At 52.1% G+C, this 17,006-nt stretch overlaps 1 protein-coding gene across 1 annotated transcript in view; it reads right to left on the reverse strand.

Annotated features, from left to right (window-relative positions):
• Window positions 1–1,086: 1,086 nt before the first annotated feature.
• The window catches only part of LOC134021554 (neural-cadherin-like), a 44,238-nt gene continuing 28,318 nt past the window's right edge, over window positions 1,087–17,006 (reverse strand). The window contains exons 22-32 of the mRNA XM_062462510.1: window positions 14,925–15,139; window positions 14,096–14,217; window positions 13,781–13,908; window positions 13,377–13,500; window positions 12,680–12,860; window positions 12,228–12,394; window positions 8,457–8,721; window positions 7,397–7,577; window positions 5,694–5,947; window positions 2,257–2,411; window positions 1,087–1,651 (exon numbers count right to left, since the gene is read on the reverse strand). Coding sequence (XP_062318494.1) covers window positions 1,100–1,651; window positions 2,257–2,411; window positions 5,694–5,947; window positions 7,397–7,577; window positions 8,457–8,721; window positions 12,228–12,394; window positions 12,680–12,860; window positions 13,377–13,500; window positions 13,781–13,908; window positions 14,096–14,217; window positions 14,925–15,139 — 2,344 coding nt within the window. The 3' untranslated portion in view covers window positions 1,087–1,099. The remainder of the gene's footprint in view (window positions 1,652–2,256; window positions 2,412–5,693; window positions 5,948–7,396; window positions 7,578–8,456; window positions 8,722–12,227; window positions 12,395–12,679; window positions 12,861–13,376; window positions 13,501–13,780; window positions 13,909–14,095; window positions 14,218–14,924; window positions 15,140–17,006) is intronic.

Consider the following 17,006-nt stretch of genomic DNA (forward strand, 5'->3'; position numbering starts at 1 on the left):
AATACGAAATATGCTCATTTATTCAAAATTGGATATCTAAATAAAAATAAATCACAGAAATCATAGTCAACACAACATAAACAATATCCATTTCAAACATGAATACTTTAGTCTTATTTTACACGTGAGGACATACTGTACACTATTTTCTGTGAGGTTTGCAATAAATACAGATTTTGTCAGAAATTGAGGAAAGGGGATTCATAAGAAACATTGCTTACCATCGGATCTACTACAGTGTCATTGTCAGGTAAACAACACAACGTTTCATTTGTAAAAACAAGATCTATCAAATGTTTAACTTTTTTTGCAATCCATCCATAGCAGTTCAGAAAGTTAAAAACTTATCAAGATCTCAACATTACTAAACCATCATCTGATTATCAAACATCAACAGCTAGCTGTGAGTAGTGTCAGAGGGTGTATTTGAAGGTTAAGAGACCACTCTCCCACAAGTTCCCCCCTCTCTCCCTCAGGTCCCCCCCCCTCTCTCTCAGGTCCCCCCCCCTCTCCCTCAGGTTCCCCCCTCTCTCTCTCAGCCCCCCCCCCCTCTCCCTCAGGTTCCCCCCTCTCTCCCTCAGGTCCCCCCCTCTCTCCCTCAGGTCCCCCCCTCTCTCCCTCAGGTTCCCCCCTCTCTCCCTCAGGTTCCCCCCTCTCTCCCTCAGGTTCCCCCCTCTCTCTCTCAGGTCCCCCCTCTCTCCCTCAGGTTCCCCCCTCTCTCTCTCAGGTCCCCCCTCTCTCTCTAAGGTCCCCCCCTCTCTCCCTCAGGTCCCCCCCCCTCTCTCTCAGGTCCCCCCTCTCTCTCTCAGGTTCCCCCCTCTCTCCCTCAGGTTCCCCCCTCTCTCTCTCAGGTTCCCCCCTCTCTCCCTCAGGTTCCCCCCTCTCTCTCTCAGGTCCCCCCTCTCTCTCTCAGGTCCCTCCCTCTCTCTCTCAGGTCCCCCCTCTCTCTTTCAGGTCCCCCCCTCTCTCCCTCAGGTCCCCCCCTCTCTCCCCTCAGGTCTCCCCTCAGTCCTCCCCTCTCTCCCCTCAGGTCTCCCCTCAGGTCTCCCCTCAGTCCTCCCCTCTCTCCCCCCAGGTCTCCCCCTCTCTCTCCCAGATCTCACCCACTCTTCTCACTGCTGGGCTGTTCCCTGCTCTCCTTCCTCTTGTCTCTCTGTCCCTCTGAGTTCTTACTGGCCATGTCAGACCTCAGGTCACTAACCGCCGCCCTCAGAGCTTTGAGCCGGTCCAATTGCGGGTTTGGTGCTCTCTGACCCTTGCCCTCTGACCCCAGCGAACTGAGGGAGCGCATGGAAGCCAAGCTACGCCCTTTGTTGGCCACACCCTTGCGCGGCATAGTCATGGTACCGGGGTTTCCTAGGCGCTCAGTGTCTCTGATGACCTCACACAGGTAGAGGGCGAGGTCCTGGCTGGACAGGGAGAGGGAGAGGTGAGAGCGGCGGGTGGCGAGCGGGGAGGGAAGGCCCGCGCTCTCCGAGGGGGGCATCGCCAGGCGCAGGGCGATGGCCGCGCTGCCATTGGCCATCCCGTTGGTATTGTTGCTGGGCGGTTTGTTCTGCGGGTAGATGATGCATTGTGGGTAGCTGTACCTCAGAGACTGGGCCGGGCTGGACTGCAGGGACCTTTGGAGCTCCACCATGTTGAAGGCATTCTGAGGAACGAGGGATTGAAATGGAAAGTGGTTGCAAGCGAACGATAGAGAGAGAAAATAGAGAGGGAGAGAGAGAAGGTTGTCAGAGAAGAAGAAAGAGGTAGTGAGTTAGTCCACTTCAGCTGAGAGCAGGGCCGTCTAAAAGACTTTGCTGGCAGTAAGACCATTGATTGCCCCCGTAATTAATTATCTGATTGGAGAGAGAGAAAACTGCTATTAGCAGCAGATTCAGAACAGATAGAGGCATTAAGGCTTAATGCTATCTACCATGTTTAATTTCCACTAATTAACTTCCACTCCTAAATCTCCTGAGATCGAGTGGTGACTTCAGGAATCCAACAACATCCGTTTACAACTGGGACGAAAACTTCAACTCTTCAAGCTCTGCTCGATTCTGACATCAGCTGTTTTCTCCCGAAGCTTGCCCAATGTGATGTACAGGACTACAGTATACAGTACAATAAAAGAACAATGTTTTGCAATATCACATGAGCGTATGAGCGTGTGTGTGTGTGTGTGTGTGTGTGTGTGTGTGTGTGTGTGTGTGTGTGTGTGTGCGTGTGTGTGTGTGTGTGTGTGCGTGTGTGTGTGTGTGTGTGTGTCACCTGGTCCTGCTCCCCCCCCCCCTCCTCGTCGTAGTTGAGGACGTTCTCCCGGATGTCCTCCCACTCCCCCTGGTGAGCGGACACGTGGTACACCCCCTCCTTCAGCCCCTTGTGCCTCCTCCAGCACGAGTACAGGAACAAGCCCAACGTCAGCACTGGGGGGGCACCAGAGCAAGGGTCAGGGGGGCTCGCCATACACGCCTTCACAATCCAGTCACATCCTGTACACATCAGGCTTCATCGTACAATTGAAATGCGAATAAATGAATGTATGAATAAATGAAACTAATTTAGGAATGGCAGTTCTTCTCTAGACCTTTCCTTCTAAAGAGTTCCCGAAGAGACACAATCCTGAGGCACGTAAACACATTCCTCTGAGGGTTATCAACTGCAGCAAAGGCTGTGAAGATCAGACAGGGAGGAGGGCTGGGAGAGCGGCTCTAATCAATCGCATCTACTGTCTGAATTATACAGCATGCTGCAGTGACCTTTACCGTCCATTCAACCCAATAGTTTATTTTTTCTCCCAAGCCATCTGCCATGCCTCCTTATCCCCCACCCCCCCACCCCTCTTATTGGTTCCTCTGACTGGTGTCTCTGTCTGGGTCTTAGTTGTCAGTTTTCGTCGCAGAGGTCTTATCTGGCGTCTGATGTGTGAACAACTGGAAGGTCACTTCCATGTAGCTCTTGGGCTAGTCTGGGAGCTTCAGCCAGAACAGAAGACCCTGTGATGAAGGGCGGGGTGGGATGGACATCTGAGGTCGTGGATAGGGTGACAAGGCTCTATCTCCAACATCAACCGCTGATCAAGATCTGTGACAGGACCGACTTGATCAAAAAATACGCTCCTTCCAAAAAAAAAAAAAAAAAAAAAAAAAAAAGGCAGTTATTTCTGTGTGTACTTTCTATTCATATATCTGATAAAAGTAACCTCGGAACTTTGTTCTGGCCTGCGGTTACTGTTTCCTGTCTCTCCCCGTGCCCTGCTCTGTCAGGGTGCTCTGAGGCATGACAACCATTCTGACCCGTCTCCCCTCCACCACGCAGACGGTCCCGAGAAAACCATCTACTTCCTCTCTCCACATCAGCACTACATGCCTCTCTCTCCCACACACACCTGTACGGCGGTTTTATCTGCCTGTTGCGAAGGGGAGCCTGACCTCTACAACAACCATGAGTAATAGAGCCAGCGCCATGATACATCTAAAGAAGAATCAATAGCTTTCAGGGCAAAGAGCAACCACAGCAGCCTGCCATTAATCCATAGTGATGATCTCCTCCTCTCTGCTAAAGGTTTGAAGACGTGGTGTCGCGTCGGTGTTGAAAGGACTGCTGCACTAGTATGGAGATTTTCTGGGAAAACAGAACATCTACTGTGTTGTTTTTTTATTAACATGAGAATCAGGATGGTAGGAGTGAACATAGAGGAGAGATGGGATGATATTGTCTTATTTTATTAAAAAAGAAAATTATTTTGGTACAAAAATACAGGCACTTTGAACACCATCTACAGTGACTTTGTATTTCACTACACAAAATACAAGCTGCTAAATCTTATGCTGTGTTCACACCAAACGCAAACCGTATTTTCGCGTGTTTATTCGCACGAATCGCTAGGAGCCAATCGTTTGTTTTTTTTCATCGTAAACCATGTCCAAAATGACTACTATAAACCAATACGAAACAGTAGGGGTGGGAATCTTTTGGTACCTCACGATTCGATTAGATTCTTGGGGTCACGATTCGATTAAAAATCGATTCACGATTTTTCCACAATTTTCTTTGAAAAAAAAATAAAAAAATCTATATATATATATATATATATAGAGAGAGAAAAAAATATATATCGATAAATCAATTTTTTAAATTTGTGAATCGATGTGAATTGCTAGAAGACTGAATCGCAACGCACAAAAGATTCGCTTTAAGTTCGGTGTGAAGTGTTTTGAGAGGCTGGGCCCAGCCCTGGGTCTTCTGAGAGGCTGGGCCCAGCCCTGGGTCTGACTCATGTTGTGCTTCCAGGCCAGCTGCAAAATGCAATAATGGATTCACGTCGACTGGAGGAATAGGAAGTGATGGTGCCACAATTTAATTTAGCAGCAGTCGGCCCACCAGCCTGGAGAGTGTGTGCAGAATGTCTGCCCGGGGTAAATTGGAGGCATGTTTGTTATGCCATGAGATCTTTTTCCATTTTCTTTCTCTCATTCACTCTTTCTCTCTTTTTCTCTCTTTATCAGGGTGATAAAAGTAGGCATTGGATGTCTCCATGACGATAGCTAATAACTTTCAACATGAGATATTTCAATAGGCCTCCTGTGCTGCTCTCACAGGACACCTACAGCATCAGAGCGGTGGATTAGACGAGAGTAGCTACTCCACTTCCTATCTGGATACTGTATGTCTAATGAACACCTATCTATGCATGAGCTGAACTCTTGAGAGCGTCAGCACAAAAGCCTCCACTGCCTCTTTTGAAAGAGACTAAAGTATTCATCGTGACTCAGGAGGTAGGTGTGAGGGTAGATTAGTCCAGCCTGCTCCGCTCTGCTATATGGGCTACCTCAAATGCCTACAGGAGTCCGATGGTTGAGCATGCAACACATGAATCTCCATGAACGATGCCATAGTTATCTTTGAATTCATTATCAAATATTGAGGAGCGGTTTATCTGTTTCTCGCAGGGATCGGCTGTGTCAGAATAACGGATGTGCTAATACTGGCCCGGACTCGGGGGAAGGGTTCAGGCGGTTATGGCATGGGGCTAGTGTATTAGATCGGCCAACCGTTTTATATCCCTGCCTGCGACAGAGAGACTCATAAACAGAACTGTGCCCCCTAAGAGAGCCCTTTGAGAAAGACACAGGGACACACACACAACACACAACACACGCACACACAACACGCACACACGCACGCACAACACACACACACACAACACACGCGCACACTAACAATAGCACACACAACACAGCACACACACACACTAATAACAGCACACACACCGAAAGACCACAAACAGATAACACAAGGAAAACTGCAGTTACTTAGACCCATGCAGGTTGCAGAGCAGAAACAGATTGACAAGGAAATATGAGCAAGGGAAACATAACAACAGCTCAACCTGACAGCCGTGCAGTGTGGGGGGGGATGAAAGGGGGGTTAGTGAAAATAAGGCTGTGAAGTCGGGCTGTCACGCTTCTGAGTCCCTTCAAATCAGAGAAGACAGTGAGGAAGAGAAGGAGAAGAACCATCTACATGGACAGTAGAACTGGTGATGATGATGATGATGATGATGATGATGATGATGATGGTGATGATGATGATGATGATGGTGATGATGATGATGATGTCGATGGCAGCGGGGGGGGGGGGGATGTGGGCTGAGGGTCGGTCCGCAGGTCACCACAGGTAGAAGAGGACGTAGTCCACGTAGCTACCTAGGAAGGCCAGCACACAGATGCTGATGGCAAACATGGAGCTGAGGCTCAGACTGCTGCCCTCCTGGTTGTGGGAGAGAGCCAGCTCCAGCTCGCAGTGGCGCCCCCTGTAGCCCGTGCTGCAGTGGCACGAGTAGCGCGAGGGCGAGTGGGCCACGCAGGTGCCGTGGCGACAGGGCCGGCTGGCGCAAAGCGTGTACACGCACGTCTTCCCACCCGAGGGGCTGTCTTTGGTCATGTGACCTGGAGGGCACCTGTGGAGAAAGAGGAGGGGGAAGGGGAAGGGAGGGAGGGGCGGAGGAGGAAGAGAGGAGACAGAGGGAGGAGGAGGAGGGGGGGGGGAAGAGGAGGAGAGGGGGGAGGAGGAGAAGGAGGGAAGACAGACAGAGTAGAAGTGTACGGTGTAACTAAATGTTTGTCATCGCAGCTGAACAGTAACGTTTCCCCTCACAGCAGCTCTGTGGCTGTTTTAGGAGAGAAGGATCAAAATGAACAACATTCACCAAACTGACACTCACACTCTCTCTCTGCGTGTCTCTCTCTCTGTGTCTCTCTGTCTCTCTGTGTCTCTCTGTGTCTCTGTCTCTCTGTGTCCCTCGCTCTCTCTACTCTATTTCTCTTTCTGTGTTTCTGCCTACAATGAATCATCATTTACGTAATACACCATTTCTCTCTGATAGGCTTTCATACAATTTTTTCTTGTCTCTGTTTTGTTATTTTCCTCTGCCTTTCTCCCTGATGGAGGACTGGTCAGACTACACAGGCCTCTCAGCGGAGGTCTGACCCAGAAATGTGTGTGCCTGTGTGTGTGCCTGTGTGTGTGCCTGTGTGTGTGTGTGCCTGTGTGTGTTTGCCTGTGTGTGTGCCTGTGTGTGTGCCTGTGTGTGTGTGTGCCTGTGTGTGTGTGCCTGTGTGTGTGTGTGTGTGTGCCTGTGTGTGTGTGTGCCTGTGTGTCTGTCCAGTTTCAAGGGTAACATAATTTTCCTGCATCACCAAGCGGTGCCACTAGCTTCTCCTGCCGTTCCGGGTCTCCACTGCAGTACCTGCACTCATGGTGCCACTAGCTTCTCCTGCCGTTCCGGGTCTCCACTGCAGTACCTGCACTCATGGTGCCACTAGCTTCTCCTGCCGTTCCGGGTCTCCACTGCAGTACCTGCACTCATGGTGCCACTAGCTTCTCCTGCCGTTCCGGGTCTCCACTGCAGTACCTGCACTCATGGTGCCACTAGCTTCTCCTGCCGTTCCGGGTCTCCACTGCAGTACCTGCACTCGTGGTGCCACTAGCTTCTCCTGCCGTTCCGGGTCTCCACTGCAGTACCTGCACTCGTGGTGCCACTAGCTTCTCCTGCCGTTCCGGGTCTCCACTGCAGTACCTGCACTCATGGTGCCACTAGCTTCTCCTGCCGTTCCGGGTCTCCACTGCAGTACCTGCACTCGTGGTGCCACTAGCTTCTCCTGCCGTTCCGGGTCTCCACTGCAGTACCTGCACTCGTGGTGCCACTAGCTTCTCCTGCCGTTCCGGGTCTCCACTGCAGTACCTGCACTCGTGGTGCCACTAGCTTCTCCTGCCGTTCCGGGTCTCCACTGCAGTACCTGCACTCGTGGTGCCACTAGCTTCTCCTGCCGTTCCGGGTCTCCACTGCAGTACCTGCACTCGTGGTGCCACTAGCTTCTCCTGCCGTTCCGGGTCTCCACTGCAGTACCTGCACTCATGGCGCCTCCATAGGTCCAGGCAGATGAAGGGCGGAGAGCACTGGTGATCCCTGCAGGCGCGGGAGGGGCATCCAGGAGAGAGCCCCTGGGAGCTGGCCACCTGGACCCCCTCAGACAGCAGCGTGGACAGGGACAGGGGCCTGCCACTCAGCCTCGCATCCCTCACACAGCCTGGAGGACAGATGGAGGGAGGGAGAGGGAGAGGGAGAGAGAGAGAGTGAAAGAGAGAAAAGAAGATAGGGAGAAAGAAAGAGTAAGAAAGAGAGTGAAAGAGAGAGTGAGTGAGCGAGTGAGCGAGAGCGAGAGCGAGAGCAAGTGAGCGAGTAAGCGAGAGAGAGAGAGAGAGAGAGAGAGAGAGAGAGAGAGAGAGAGAGAGAGAGAGAGAGAGAGAGAGAGAGAGAGATAGAGAGAGAGAGAGAGGTAGACAGAAAGAGTGTAAGAAAGAGTGAAAGAGAAAGACAGAGAGAGAAAGATAGAGAGGGGGAGAGAGTGAGAGAAATATAGAAAGAGGTTAAGTAAGGTTCCATTGGCAGATGTGAAACTAGGACACCAGCCCTTAGACTAGAGCTTTAGGAATACAAACCATAGCCTTGCAAACACGGAGGTAGAGGACACACATGTACACCCACCCACACGCACGCACGCAATAACAGCACACGCACTCTGCAAACACATACACACTGCATTCACACACACTGCATTCACACACACTGCACAGACACACACATACAAACAGCCCCAGGCTGAGCTATCAGTACAGCCCTCCTCGGTCTCACTGGGGATTTTGCCCTCATTTGTGTGCTGACCCTCTGTGACCCTTTGGGCAAGACAAGGTGGACCACATCACCCCTTCATCACATACAGACAGCTCTTCATCATCTACACACTCAGAGTATCAGGCCTATTTCCACCGTGTTATAGACACATTTCTTAATATAAAATACATCAGTCGAGGTCAGTCTACACTGTCTCTCAAGTAGTACATCACTGCGTCTCCAGTCGTAAATGATGCATGCCTAAGTGTGTCACCCCTCCCTCCTTCCCTCTTACCTATGAAGCTGTGGTTGTGTCCTGAGGGGAAGGAGTTTCCCAGCATCACCACAGACGGGTCTATGATGAGCTCCTGGCTGCGTCCTGGAGAGGCAGAGACCTCCCGCCCCCCGCCGCCCCCGTCCAGCCTCAGGGTGAACACTCTGCCGCTGCGGTCCAGCTCCACCTGGTGCCATTCCCCGTCGTCAAGGCGATGGAGAGGCAGCGTCACGTTGTAGTCTCCATCACCCAAGTTGTAGAAGACGCACAGCAGTCCCTGGTAGACCTGAGGAGCACACACACACCACACACACACACATTACTGAGTGCTGGTCAACCCTGATAGACCTGAGACAGGACTGCCAGTACTAAAGTAGTATACACAGTACCCAGTAGTACATGGAAGTATAATGTACACAGACCACATTGATATGCGTGTGTGTGTGCGTGTGTGTGTGTGTGTGCATTCATCCTGAAAGCTTACATTCATGAGACCAAGCAGGAAAGTATTATGTTTAATTATTGTTTCAACTTATCTACTCAACACAGTAATGAAAGACAATATTGGAAAGCTACGGCAAACATCATTGGCTTGGAGTCTCCTGGAATGAAAGAATATCATGCATAACATCTGAAGGAACTACAACTGAAAACACACACACACACACACACACACACACACACACACACACACACACACACACACACACACTGGTCTGGCCCTGGGGGAGGCTGCAGACTGCCCATGTCCACTCCTTAATTGAACAGAATGAGGCAGAGATAATTCAATAGAGTGTTTAATGTATTCAGTCCCACCCGCTTTCACTACTGTCCCCTCAGCATGTTCATCTGAACAATGCTACCGAGTTTATTCTGTGACTTAACCCCCCCCCCCCCACACACACAACCCCACACACACGCACACACACTACTCACACACACACACTAACTCACACACACACACACTAACTCACACACGCACACACACTACTCACACACACTCACACACACACACACACACACTCACACACACACTCACACACACACACACACTCACACACACTCACACACACTCACATACACACACTCACACACACTCACACACACACTCACACTAACTCACACACACACACTAACTCACACACACACACTAAATCACACACACACACACACTCACACACACAATGGAGTGGATGTAGGCAGTCCTGCTGACGTCCTCTCTCCTGTTCTCAGCTCGAGAGAACCAAAGACAATGGCTCACATCAATGTCAAGGCCAACCTCTGCACCACCACCACCACGCTGCTGTATTGTTCAGCAGGAAGCCTGAACACTGGAGCTCACCACCGAAGACAAACTACTCCTTGTCCTCCATCTCCATCCTTTTTTTCTATCCAACTTCTCGTACATCTGAAACAAAGTTTTGTCTATCCCCGTGGAGGAAGGTAAACAACTGAAGTATATGGAGACCGTGTTACAATTCATTCCCAAAGTGGACTCGAAGCTCGACAGGCTTAATGGTAGGCTGTGCAACCTTAAAACTACTTTCAAGGGCATCATCATTCGGGGATAATGTTCTTCTCTAAAGAAAAGACGTCATCCGCGGATCTCTGGGTCCGTCCGGGGGCACAAGGCCTCTCTAACCTTGTGAATGTCTGCTCATTTCTTCAGTGAGCAGTTCCATCATCCTCCCCATTCGTGGAGAAAGACAGGCTAGAGGGGAAGGCTCGCCATGGGTGGGTCTGTTCAGCAGCACCCCTGCAGACGGCAGGCAGCACACACCAGAGAGAGGAGGGCTGGATGGAGAGAGGAGGGCTGGATGGAGAGAGGAGGGCTGGATGGAGAGAGGAGGGCTGGATGGAGAGAGGAGGGCTGGATGGAGAGAGGAGGGCTGGATGGAGAGAGGAGGGCTGGATGGAGAGAGGAGGGCTGGATTGAGAGAGGAGGCCTGGATGGAGAGAGGAGGGCTGTATGGAGAGAGGAGGCCTGGATGGAGAGAGGAGTCCTGGATGGAGAGAGGTGGGCTGGATGGAGAGAGGAGGGCTGGATGGAGAGAGGAGTCCTGGATGGAGAGAGGAGGGCTGGATGGAGAGAGGAGGGCTGGATGGAGAGAGGAGGGCTGGATGGAGAGAGGAGGGCTGGATGGAGAGAGGAGTCCTGGATGGAGAGAGGAGGACTGGATGGAGAGAGGTGGGCTGGATGGAGAGAGGAGGTCTGGATGGAGAGAGGAGGTCTGGATGGAGAGAGGAGGGCTGGATGGAGAGAGGAGGGCTGGATGGAGAGAGGAGTCCTGGATGGAGAGAGGAGGGCTGGATGGAGAGAGGAGGGCTGGATGGAGAGAGGAGGGCTGGATGGAGAGAGGAGTCCTGGATGGAGAGAGGAGGACTGGATGGAGAGAGGTGGGCTGGATGGAGAGAGGAGGTCTGGATGGAGAGAGGAGGTCTGGATGGAGAGAGGAGGGCTGGATGGAGAGAGGAGTCCTGGATGGAGAGAGGAGGACTGGATGGAGAGAGGTGGGCTGGATGGAGAGAGGAGGTCTGGATGGTAGGAGGGCTGGATGGAGAGAGGTGGGCTGGATGGAAAGAGGTGGGCAGAAGAGAACAGTGAAGGGATCATGCTCCGCTGTTTTCCTGTTACTTTTATAAACCCTCTGACTTAATATACCCTCTTTCCCCCTCCCTCCCTCCCTCCCTCCCTCCCTCCCTGCCAGCCTGTCTCCTGGATGTGTGAGAGGGACAGGTTGAGGAGCAGGATGGTAGAAGGGAAGGGGCATGAGCAGGACAGGGAGCGTCGGGGAGTGACAGCCCGCAGCAGAGCAGTTAGAGCCCAGGTGCTGCAGACAGCCTGTCACTCGCGCACGTCACATCTCTCCTCCTCGTTAGAGCTGTGTGAGGGTGTGTGTGTGTGTGTGTGTGTGTGAGGGTGTGTGTGTGTGTGTGTGTGTGTGAGGGTGTGTGGAGGGTGTGTGTGTGTGTGTGTGTGTGTGTGTGTGTGTGTGTGTGTGTGTGTGTGTGTGTGTGTGAGGGTGTGTGTGTGTGTGTGTGTGGAGTGTGTGTGTGTGTGTGTGGCAGTGTGGCAGTGTGTGTCTGTTCCGTCTGTCCCCTCTCAGAAGAAGTCAGACTTCCTGTCTGGTGAAGAGGCAGAGTGGTGTCAGCTTCAGCTACACGTCAATCCAGCATCTCCGCTTCCCAAAGCCCCCGAATCAAACCACCAAGCGACGTCTGCAATCAGCGACGGGAGACGAGGCCTTCTTTGCGGTACGACACACCCACAGCGGAACAGATGAGCTTCTAATTCACATTTCAGTGTTTGATAATGAAAGGTACTTTTAACATGACATGTTAGACCGGGACTAAAATAACCTTGGTGGTGAGTTTCTGACAGCAGTGTCTCAGAGCAGCCAAAGGCCTTCAGATACAGAGACTTACACAAGTCACTCCACAGCCCCCTCAGTCTCCACCCTCCTGTCTCCAACCCCAATATTAACCACTCCGTCAAGGCGTCTGGCCTTCATCACAGACACCCTTCAGCTGAGGAATAATAACCACACAAAGCCAAGGAGACTGCTGAGAGGAGAGGGAGGAAGAGGAGAGGGAGGAGGAGAGGGAGGAAGAGGGGGAACAGAGAGGAGGAGTGCGGCAGTGAGTCAGCACCACAGAGCTCCACCGCCTTTTTCTTTTTACCAAAACCTTCCGATGGAAGCGACTACCCAGCGGTTGCTTGTTAACTGGCTACCAAACCTCCCGACCTCCACCTCCCAGTCAGGCTGTGTGGGGTCCTGCCTCACCACTCACCTCCAGACGCAGGAACTCGCTCTGCTCCTGGGACAGCAGACTGAGGACCACTCCGCCCGCAGACCGGGTCCGGATCAGCGCCTGGAATCTGGTCTGACGGGCCGACAGGGCCCACTGCAGCTGGTACTGGACATGACTCCGCCCATCCAAGGAGAACGCCGGTGATTCTGTCAATCAGAAGGCCACGCAACACACCCAGTCAATCCACCTGTCAGGTGTGATGGGCTACGACTGGGACCTGGCACTGGGACTAAATGAAATGCTCACAGCCCTGTGAAGGCAATCTATAGATGGAGGCAAACACAGTGGAAAAGCTGTTTCCCACCATGAATGATTCATCGGTTCACAGCGCAAGCAGATCCAATTTGATCTGCACATTGGGATATGCGGCATAGCCTTCGGTCCCTTGGGACAATGCCCATAGACACACATCTAGAAGTGACAAAAGGTACCTTGGTCACACTGGGCTCCTGTGTATCCCGGCTCACACTGGCAGCTGTGGGAGCTCCATTCGCCCAGACAGCGCCCCCTGGTGCCACAGGAGGGGACTCCTATGTTCAGGCAGCTGGCGTCAGTCAGAGAACATCCTGTGACAGTGCCAGAGGACTCTGCAGGAGAAGCCAAGTCGTAGAGCTGAGGAGAGGAGAGAGAGAAGGGGGAGGGAGGGAGAGGAAAGGGAGGGAAGGAGAGAAGAGGAGAGAAGGGGGGAGACAGGAGAGGAAAGGAGAGAAGGGGAGCGACGAGGAAAAGAGGAGAGAAGGGGAGAGGTCGGGAGAGGAGAGAGGAGGAGAGGAATAAGAATGAAGACGCATCAACAGCATGGATATTAAATAATTGAAAGTGCATTCCCTGATAGCCTTGGGGTGAACATCGGATCAGGGGTCTTGAGGTGTGAAGGAGAGACAGAAGGAGGAAGCAAGAACTTGGAAGGAGCCACTGAAGCATGCTCCAGCCGACCTGGAAGCAAAGCTACGAGCTTCCATCTATATTCCTATTGAACTCCAGCCCAAAAGCAACTTTCCAGCTAACCAGCTGCCCAGACAGGCCAGGACGACGAAGCAATACTCATGCAGTCCCTGCCTCTTATCTGGGCTGGGAGGGGGGGGGGGGGGGGGGTAAACAAGAGAGTAAACAGGAGTGTCTGTGTACCTGGGTGTCCACAGCCAGGTTGCGGATGCAGCCGGTGAAGTGTTTGTGCTGGAGCAGGGGGTACTGGTAGGACAGGTTCTCCTTCACTCCCCCCAGCTGGAGTACCAGGCTGCCGTCCAGGAACCTGAGGACGGGAGACGCGACAACGTCAACATCACCAAGACGGCACGTGACATTTGATCCCTTTGAGCAGACGCTTTTACCCAACGTGCACGTAGCGAATACAGCAGGAAAATCAAGGATCAGAACTGATCGTTTTAACGGTGATTCCATGGTCAGAATCGAGGAGCAGTATCTGTGTTTCATTGCTCCGTCGCTCATCCACCCAGGGGGTGGGGGTGCGGAGGTCAGGGTGGGGTGTGGGTGAGGTGTGTGGGGGTGGAGGTGAGGGTGGGGGGGCTCACCTGTCCTTATTGGGGGTCACTCCCCTGGCCTCACAGGAGGAGCGGTCCTCTGTCATGGCCCAAGTCTCCACACCCTCTGTCTCCATGACGATGGCGCTGGAGCAGCGGTCCAAGGTGAAGCGCACTTCCTGAAAGCCAGGAGAGAGGCTGCAGGTTGATGCACATTTCAAAGTTGGAGTCAAATATTATTAAGGAGTTGATTCCCTGCCAGCGTACCAAACAGTACTTCTGTCGGGAATGAGCAAACTGTCCCCAGCCTTACAAGGTAGCATAAGGTGACACAAGGGTGTGTGTGTGTGTGCAAAGAGTATGTACCTTACTGTTACTTCTAACATCCAATCGATGCCAGCGTCGGTCCGCTACATTAGCTTGCAGCTGCATCACAAGGGTTCCAGAACCATGGTTGATCTTCAGGATGGGGTTTCCACCAATCAGCTCTGAGGAGGTCAACATCATCATCACCACGATCGCAATGACACCACCACCACTATTATCATCATAAACACCATCTTCACCACCATCATCACCACACCACAATCAGGAAGCCAAACTGAGTTCATCTAAACTACGATTGGACAACAGGTCATTTGGGGAGGGATTAGACTGCCAGCGTTCTGTCACCCAGGCTACAGCATCACTTCAACTCTGAATATGGCGAATGGACTGCATTACATTTGACTGAAAGAGACAATTGTATTGCTGATCGCAACTATTTCTGAGACAATTAATTGTACCGCGACATTTGGAATTGTCACAGGTCTACCATCATAATCACCGCCACCATCATCTGGTTAATGACTCCTCTAGACTGATCAGCGTTTATGAGGGGTGAGGCTGAAGCTGTGTTGCCATAGCCACGTAGCCAGGACGTCTAGCCTGGCCTGGTCTCACCCTGTCTCCTCCAGGGAAGTCTTGTACAGTAGATTCAAAACAATGTTTAACGTGACAAAGTATCACTTGTGAACAACCTAAAATAAGAGCAAATTCAAATGACCACCCCAACTCAATCGATCCGCTAACGGGGTGTTCTGCGATGTTTAATGTCAGTAGAACAGTAAACCAACGCAGCTACAGGCGTAAAAGCTGTGTACCGGAACAGCCTAAACCTTGTTGGTGCTACCATGGCGACCACGACCCCGCCCACCTATAGCCATGTAGTCCTCCGGGTCTCCCGGCAACAGGGTTGCCAGGGGGCCCGTGTAGAGCAGCAGCCCGTCCTCGCCCTCTGTCAGGAACTCCACGGAGACCAGGCTGTCCACGCACGGCATCATGGGAGGAAACCAGGCGTAGCCGTTACCGAGGAAACGCCGCCTGGTCTGCTGGCATTCCGGACCCTCGAACAGTGGCGGGCACTGGCACCTGGGCGCACACACACACACACACACACACAGGAAAGAGAGATGAAAAAAGCTGTGTGATGGTAAGAGTTTTCATTGAGACTTTGTACCTTTATTTCCAAGGTCAAAGGGTCACTGTGAACTTCACATAGTTCTGTATGACACGGGGCCTCCAGCTCAACCCAGTAAGGAGACAGTAGGATCTTGCTTAAGTTGCGATGATTGTTATGAATCCCTTTCAAGGATAGAACATGTAGCACTCAAAGGTAACATGTACAACATCACAGACCTGACAGCTCAATCTGATCGGTCTCTGCTCTAACGGAAAGAAACTCGGAGGGATAAAAGCAACTGCCTGCAGTCTACTTGCTTGCAAAAGCTTTCATGTAGATAGAATGATACTTGCATAGTATTGTACAAAGCACTTTATATTCAATTATACATCAATGGATTCATGATCAGGGTGCAGAATAAATACATTTCTCGAGTTCACATGGTCTCTTTCAGCTCCTTCAAACCCTGGAACTAACTCCCTCCTCCGCTGCTCTGCACATTACTTGATTACATGATTTCCTGTTAGTACATAATGAATGATAGTTCTTCTGCTTGTCTGTCCTGCCCACTCCAGCCTCTCCAGGCAGGCAGTGCAGCAGGCCTGTGTGGGTCCTTTGGTCTGGAGTGTCTCCACATCGTCTCTGTGTTGGTGAGCCCACTGTGATTACAGCGTGAGTGCTCCGGAGCTCAGGGGGATTAGAAGGACGGCAGGTTGCAGGTCTGCACGTCGGGGCATCGCGGTAAATAGTAATCAGTGAAGCTATGGCTTTGTCCACGAAGAGACGTGCGCAGTGTGGGAGTAGAGAAGACTCCACTTCAAACAACATCGCTCAATCACTGAGACGAACTCAGAATGACAAACCACATCCCCCCCTCCTTTCCCTCCACCTCTCCCCCCCCCTCCTTTCCCTCCACCTCTCTCACCCCCGCATGGAACATATGAGACAAGCAGGCGGAGCTGATAATGTCAAAGCCATCTATTTTCATGTGATGTTTGTAGATGGTTTTGTGTGCTGGGCCGCTTTCTCTACCACTCTCTGTCTCTCTTTCCCTCTCTCCCTCTACTCCCCCCACCCCATCTCCCCCCTCCCTCCCTCTCCCCCCCTCCCCTCCCCTCCTGTCTCTCTCTCCCCCCCCCTTCCTGTCTCTCTCTCCCCCCCTCCCGTATCTCCCCCCTCTACCCTTCCTGTCTCTCTCTCCCCCCTCCCCCCCTCCCGTCTCTCCCCTCCAGTCTCTCTCTCCCCCCCTCCTGTCTCTCTCCTCCCTCCTGTCTCCCCCCCCCCTCTTGTCTCTCTCCCTCTTTCTAGTGTTGTTTATTGCAGACGAGTTACACATGTCAGGAATACTGATACAAACACCCAGTGAAGATGGCTTAGGGGGGAGAGAGGCATTCTGCAACACACACACACATGCACGCACACACATACAACCCCCCACCCACACACACACGGCCTCATTCAGTGCTGCTGCTCATGACTCAGGAGAGCAGTGTGTATGCTGAGTGGAGGGGGCAGCAGAGCATGCATCTGACTGACAGCATCTGATACGGCCCTGTCTCAGATCCACTATTAGACCCTCCGACACAGGACAGGCACCAAATTGGATTTCACTGCATACACATGAGGCCACACAGCCACTGTGTCACATGTGACATGCGTGAAGCTCCAGGTGACCGCAGACTGCTCTGAGGGCGGTGGCGGGGGACTGCCAGCACAGTTACCTCACAGTCTGAGGTAGAGCACGGTTACCTCACAGTCTGAGGTAGAGCAGAGTTACCTCACGGTCTGAGGTAGAGCACAGTTACCTCACGGTCTGAGGTAGAGCAGAGCTACCTC

The sequence above is a fragment of the Osmerus eperlanus genome, chromosome 5, assembly GCF_963692335.1.
Source record: "Osmerus eperlanus chromosome 5, fOsmEpe2.1, whole genome shotgun sequence".
NCBI classification, from domain to species: Eukaryota; Metazoa; Chordata; class Actinopteri; order Osmeriformes; family Osmeridae; genus Osmerus; species Osmerus eperlanus.